This window comes from Andrographis paniculata, unplaced genomic scaffold (genome assembly GCF_009805555.1).
Source record: "Andrographis paniculata isolate CXL003 unplaced genomic scaffold, ASM980555v1 Contig69END, whole genome shotgun sequence".
NCBI classification, from domain to species: Eukaryota; Viridiplantae; Streptophyta; class Magnoliopsida; order Lamiales; family Acanthaceae; genus Andrographis; species Andrographis paniculata.
Genome location: NW_026137605.1, coordinates 4682311 through 4689692, shown reverse-complemented (window position 1 = coordinate 4689692; position 7382 = coordinate 4682311). Strand labels below are relative to the sequence as shown.

Below are 7382 nucleotides of genomic sequence, written 5' to 3'. Positions count from 1 at the left end.
AGCCGCACTCACTGTTGTCCACACTATAAATCGTGTCCCTTCCTCTGTCATGGCTAATGTTAGTCCATTTGAAAGACTATTTAATCGAGCCCCTGATTATAGTCTCCTCCGCCCTTTCGGTTGTGTCAGTTTTGTCCTCCCCCCTCCCCATGAGCACACTAAGTTGGAACCTCGCACGCGTCTGTGTTGCTTCCTGGGATACGGGTTAGAGCATAAGGGTTATCGTTGTTGGGATCCCATTTCCAATAGGCTACGTGTTTCTCGTCATGTCACATTCTGGGAGAATACTAAGTTCTCTGCCTTGTCCCACTTTTGAGTCCCCTTTCATCGTTCGTCTCCGTTCTTTACCTTGTCCTCTCCACCTCTATTTCCTTCCGATGATGCGTCCCCGTCCCCCGCTCCTGACGCTGTCCCGGTTGCACCTCCTGAACCGATGTCGATCCCCGAGCCTACTCCTGCTCTCGACTCCGATGCATCACCATTACCAAAGCCTGACATTACTTCAACCTCAGACCCTGATCCTGGCCCTCTCCGTTCCACTCGGGTTAGTCACTTACCTACTCATTTACTCGATTATCACTGCTTCTCTGCCACTTTGTCCCACCATGAGCCCAGGTCCTTTCGTGAGGCGTATGCGGATCCGTTGTGGCGGTAGGCTATGTCTGAGGAGTTGCAGGCTTTGGAGAAAACCCATACGTGGGATATGGTTTATGTTCCCTCTGGCAAGAAACCTATCGGTTGCAAGTGGGTATTCCGAATCAAAACTCACTCTGATGGATCCATCGAGCGCTACAAGGTGCATTTGGTAGCCAAAGGTTACACCTAGCAGTATGGTATAGACTATGAGGAGACATTTGCCCCGGTTGCTCATCTCATCTCCGTCCGCTGTCTTATCGCTATCGCTGCCGCTTGTCGGTGGCCCCTACACTAGCTCGATATCAAGAATGCGTTCTTGCATGGTGATCTATCCGAGGACATCTATATATCTCCTCATTCTGGCTTTCCTACGTCTTCTAAGGTATGTAAACTTCGCCGTGCCCTGTATGGTTTGAAACAGGCGCCTCGAGCTTGGTTTTCGAAATTTAGCTCTGCTCTACTCCAACTTGGCTTTACTTCCAGCGATCATTATTCGGCTCTTTTCCTTCGTCGTGGGTCAGCTGAAATTACTGTTCTGCTACTTTATGTGGATGACATGATCATTATGGAAGATGATGCATCAGGTATCTCTAAGCTACAGGCTCATCTACACCGCCAGTTTGAGATGAAGAGCTTAGGGCCTCTTCGATACTTCCTAGGACTTGAGATCTCCGACACCTTCGACGGATATTATCTCTCTCAAGCCAAGTATGCCTCAGACCTTCTGTCTAGTGCCGGTCTCACTGACTCCAAGACTGCCTCTACGCCTCTAGATTCTGATTGTCGTCTTACTCCGATGGACGGCATCCCCTTCAATGATCCTACTCTGTATCGTCAGCTGGTGAGAAGTCTGATCTACCTGACTGTCACTCGACCGGATATTGCCTATGCCGTCCATATCGTCAGTCAGTTTATGTCTGCCCCTCGGACGACTTATCATTCTGCTGTTCTACGGATTACATCAAAGGTACTCTTCTCCATGGGCTTCATTATTCAGCTCGTTCCTCCTTAGTTTTGACCGGGTATTCTGACGCTGATTGGGCGGGAGATCCCTCTGATCACCGCTCGACCACCGGGTTTTGCTTCTTTCTTGGCGACTCACTTATTTCGTGGCGTAGCAAGAAACAGACGGTTGTCTCCCGGTCCAGTGCAGAGTCCGAATATAGAGCTCTTGCCGACACCACTACGGAGCTTCTATGGCTTCGTTGGCTGTTGGCTGATCTCGGAGTGCCTCAGTCCTCCGCCACTATTATTCATTGCGACAGTCAGAGCGCCATGAAGATTTTGACGAATGATGTCTTCCACGAGCGTACGAAGCACATTGAGATCGATTTTCACCTTGTACGTCATCACGTTTCTCATTGCAACATCTCCTTGTCTCTCATTCCTTCTGCTGATTATATTGCAGACGGTTTCACCGAGCCTCATCTTTCAAGCCGTTTTCAGTCATTTTTTAGCAAACTCAAGTTGGGTTCCACCGTTCCACCTTGAGTTTGAGGGGATGTTGATATATATATATGCTGATATATATTGTATATATTTAGATATATATCCCTACCTAATATATCTCTTATATATATATAATATTGTACTTTAATTATAATTTGAGAAATTAAGTTAATTCCATCAATCATAACAAATCCAATTGGCAAGGATCTTACAAATCCAATTGGCAACGATCTTAAAAGTCACTTTGTAAATAGTCTTGCAATAAACGATGGGCTGGAAATCACCCACAGCCTTTGAGGAGGGGGATTTAGGAATCAAAACAAGATTTGTGTAATTTATCTCCACGAGAAGTATTTTATGTTCGAAGAAATCCACTATCATGTAATATAAAATTAATATTCTATATTAAATATTAATTTTGCATAAAAAAAAATACATATTGAAAATTGTGTTATACAAAAAATTGTTTGGGCAAAAAAACAAAACCATAACAAACATATTGAATAATTTAAATATAAATACAAAAATAAATTTAAAAGAATAATCTTCAAATAATTATATTTCCTCCGTACTATAAGAATGATATTATTTTTCATTTTTGTTTGTTCCAAAATAAGGTATTGTACTACCTACCTAACATAATAAATATCCTTACAATTTACAATTTATTAAACAAATATCACTATTTTTATATTATACAATACAAATAAAAATATTTTGATCTATTTTAATACAAACTAATATTATATTATATTAAAAATTTACGTGTAAAAATCAAATGATATTCTCTTTGCGGGACAAAGGTAGTAGTAAGTTATAATTTTTATATATTCACAATTTTTATAGTAAAATATAAAATAAATAAATAAATAATATTATACATCACATGAATAAATAAAAAGTTAAAATAATTTTAAAAATTTATGCAAAACTCACTTCACACACACAGGTATGAATATATTGTAATGATTTAATTGAAACAATATTAAGGTAATATACTATATATATCAATATTTTAATTTAAATTTTAAATGTAATATAACTTAAATTTGACCATAAAATATGTTAAGAAAGTATAAAATTTAAAGTTATTTCGCAAACAGACTCAGTCTATGTTTGTTGTGAACCATCTTATTTGAAATTTCTACAATATTAAATATATTTTACATATATAAATATATAGTTTCAGTTGACATATTTTAACATATTAATAAATCGTTTAAATGTTATAGCAAAAAAATTGTAATCATTAATATTCGGGTATGTTCAATATTTCATATATTGTACTTATAAATCTATACTACCGGCTCTTTTTTTTTTGGAGTGACACAAGTAAAAAAATATCGTAATAAATTTTGTATTAATAATTAATTGATCCGATATAAATTCTACAAAATATATTTTTATTATTATAATAAATTATTCAAATTTTATTTCTCCAATCCTAATTCAAATAGTTGGTGTAGTAGATTAAAAAATAATAATATATTTTTAAAAATATGCAAATATTCTCGGACCCATTAATTATTAATACAAATTTTAGGATGACATTTAAATTATACTCATCCATTGTAATAAAGGTAATGATGTATTTATTACAAATAAATGTTGAACGAAGAGTAATTTATTTCGTCAAAATTAATAATAGAAAATAAATTGAACTGACGAATTAAAAAAGAAAAAATAAAAATAAATTTGATTACAAAAAGAATAATAAAAGAATTACAAAAAAAGTAAAAATCATATTAATGGGCCACAATTTCTACGTTAAAAACTTATTGGATCGAATCCTTAACATGCAGAAGACCGTGATCCATTTGAGTAATATTATCATTGTTCAGCATTATTTGGTTACACATAGGATGTCAACGGGGCGGGTTCGGGACGGGTTCTGCAGGCCCTGAGACCCGTCCCGCTAGAAAATATTAGGCTCTGAGACCTGCCCTGCTCCGCTTCCACCGGCCCCAGGGCTCGCTCCGTCTGAGTTCGGGGCCAACCTGGCAAACCCATTTTTTTAAAAAATATATAATAATAAATTTTTTTTTAATAATCGAATATTGATTCATAAAAATAAGATAAATAAATAATATCTTTTTATTATATAAATATAAATATATTAGGTATAATAATTTTTAAAAATTATTTGGAGCAGGCGACTAATTGAATTTTATATTTAAAATTATTTAAGTAAATACATAATATATTTTTATTATATAAATGTACATATATATTAGTTATAATAATTTTAAAAAATCTCCAGGTTCAGGTCCGGGTCCGAATTGGAGCGGGTTTTTAGTAAAATCCATAATCCGCACCGAACCCGGCCGAATTTAAAATTTTAAATTCACAACCCGCCCCGAAACATATTATTTAAACCCAAGCTCGCACCATTGAGAACGGATCCGGAGCGAGTCCGGGGTGGATCCGGGGCTAACCCGCCCCATTTGACATCCCTGGTAAAGATTTAACAAATCTTGTTTATGTAACGGCTTCGCACACCGGTTGCTTAGCTTTCAATTTGACAGAAAAATAATATTCCTATTGCTTAGCTTTCAATATGTTAATGTGTGCCTCTCATAACCAATGATATACTCCATCCGTCCCGCAGTAAGATTATCATTTGATTTTTGCGTCATTATATTTGACATAAAAAATATCTTTATATTTGAATAATTTATTTTTAAAATATTATTGTACTGGTATTATAAGAGACTAATAAACATATTCTTGTTTTTCTTTTCTCGATTTTTACTACGTTTTGATATAATAATTAATATTCAAAGATCAACATATAAAAAGCCAATGGCAACCTTGCAGCGGGACGAAGGGAGTATTATATCTATTCATTTTTATTTGGCGTCATTATTAAAAATATATTTATATTTGTATTTTTATACAAATGTTATTACATTAGTATTATAAGATACTAATAGAATTATTTTTGTCATTTTTTCTTAATTTGTATTACATATTTATATAATAATTAATATTCAAAAATTAATATGAAAAGGTAAATGAATAGATTGGTTTTGGATGGAGGTAGACCCGTTTGAATTGACTTTTACAATAGCTTTTTGGCTTTTGCTTCTAGAAAAAATATTTTTCATTTGTTTGCATTGATTTATGTCAAAAAAACACAAGCAATTTTTGAGGCAGTGTATTTTTCAGAAGCACCTTGAGGGGAGCTTTTGAAATAAGCAAAAGTAGTACTTTTTCGGTTGAAATTAATGTTTTATCCTTTATAATAATAATAATAATAATATACAATATTATAATATAAAAATAATTAATTTCTATATATGATATAAATATATATATATTATATTATAATAAAAACTAAATTATTATTTTTAATTACTATATCATACTTTAATTAAAATTTAAAATTATAATTAAGATATCAAATTTAAATAGGAGTATATAAATTTTAATTATAATAAAATTATTAATATAATTTATAAAATTTTAAAATACAAATTATTAAAAATTGGATTGTAAAATTTGTTTTTAATTTATATATTATCTTTAAATTAAAATTTTAAAATATAAAATAACTAAATTTTAAAAATATATTTTTTATTCTATAACTAAAATCTTTAAATATAATCAATAAAATTTTAAAAAATAAATTATAAAATTTTTATAGAAAAATAATATTATATTAACATCGTGTCATTTTGAGTAATTTTAACTGTTTAAAAACACTTTCAATTTTATTACATCCGTACAGTTTTTTTATAAAAGCTGTTTTTATACATATTCATCCAAACACAAAACTCTGCTTTTGCTTATTTTTTAAAGTCAATCCAAATAGGCCCGTAATAATTTTTTTTTTTTATTTTACTATCTTTTTTTTTTTTTTTGATATTTTTCTTATATTTGATAAAATTTACTAATTCAAATCCTATTTAATAAATATAAATCAACTTGATATGAAATAAAATAAGATATTAGTATATTGGTATAATTATATTAACTATCTATTACTAAAAATAATAAAATGAATATATTGGTTGCTGATTTATATATAACTTCATCTTATACTTGAGTAATTGAATCTAGTTTCAAATGAACGAATCAAAATCTGAGTCTATAAAAACAATAGCGAAAATGCTCCCAAATAAGAACAAAAAGTATTTCATCATTACAAATAAAATTTTAATTATCCTTCATGCCTATCAAAATATATATATATATATATATGTATATATAGTGTATGAGTGGCAAACATTCTTGATTGACAATGGACCAACATGTCGAAATTTGATGTTCATTTTCATGTTGTGATTTGAGCTTAGTTTATTATAATATTCACAATTATTAAGAAAAATGACATATTTATAATTAATTAATGTCTATACTTGTGATAGTTAATCGAGTCGACAAACCAGCAAGGCACTGGTTATGTTCATAACATTTTTTTTCCCTTATATTTAAATATTGCAAACATTTTTCTTTTTAAAGTTTTTGGTTTTATTAATTTAATAATTATATTCTATCCGTCCCAAATTAAACAGGTCTTTTCTGGTTTTGTAGTATATTGAAAACTAATAATATTTGATTAATTAATGGAAATGTGTACTTTTTTTTAATTTTTTTGTCTTTTAACTTTATCTATAAAGTAATCGTATATAGAATGCTATGTTTGCAATTTTAAATAAAAGTTAAGGATATTTTGATATTATATGATTACTTTATCTAAAACGGAAAATAAATACTCTAAAGTGGGACATACAAATGATAAAAAATATATTTTAAATTGAATTGAGGTGGAAGAAGTAATCGATAAAAATACCTTTATTTTCTCAGTTGACCTTTTATGATTGGTAAGATTTTATTACTCAAATTGAACTCACAGATGATATAACACATTAGTGAGAAGAAATTTAATAAATACTAAAAAAAATGGTATTTGTATTTATAATAAACATAGAAGATGTATAAACAGACATGATATAGAGTCAACAAATTCAAAATAATAACAACTTAATTTAATGGATGTAATAAAATAATAATGATAGTATATAATAATATAAATCTAATTTAAACTATAAATGAATTTAATAACTAAAATATATCAACCCCTTAAAATATCCGCAGCAACGACTTTAGTTTACAAAGAGAGATCGACGATGACCGATAACTCTTGATTTTGTTATGTTTTATAGTTTTTTTTATTTATTTATTTATATCGAGTTTTGGTATTATTTTTGTTAATTTATTCCAATAATTTTATTTATTGGATATTTTTTGTAAAATATTGATTTATTAGCTTTTAGGTGTATATTATAATTATT

General features: G+C 30.3%; 1 protein-coding gene across 1 annotated transcript; it reads left to right on the top strand.

The window, feature by feature from the left end:
- The first annotated feature begins 842 nt into the window (after positions 1 to 842).
- LOC127263950 (uncharacterized mitochondrial protein AtMg00810-like) lies at positions 843 to 2127 on the top strand. Its single transcript, XM_051293271.1, has 3 exons — positions 843 to 1018; positions 1120 to 1541; positions 1634 to 2127. Exons 1-3 carry the CDS (start codon positions 843 to 845, stop codon positions 2125 to 2127), a joined length of 1092 nt encoding a protein of 363 aa, XP_051149228.1.
- The last annotated feature ends 5255 nt before the right edge of the window (positions 2128 to 7382 follow it).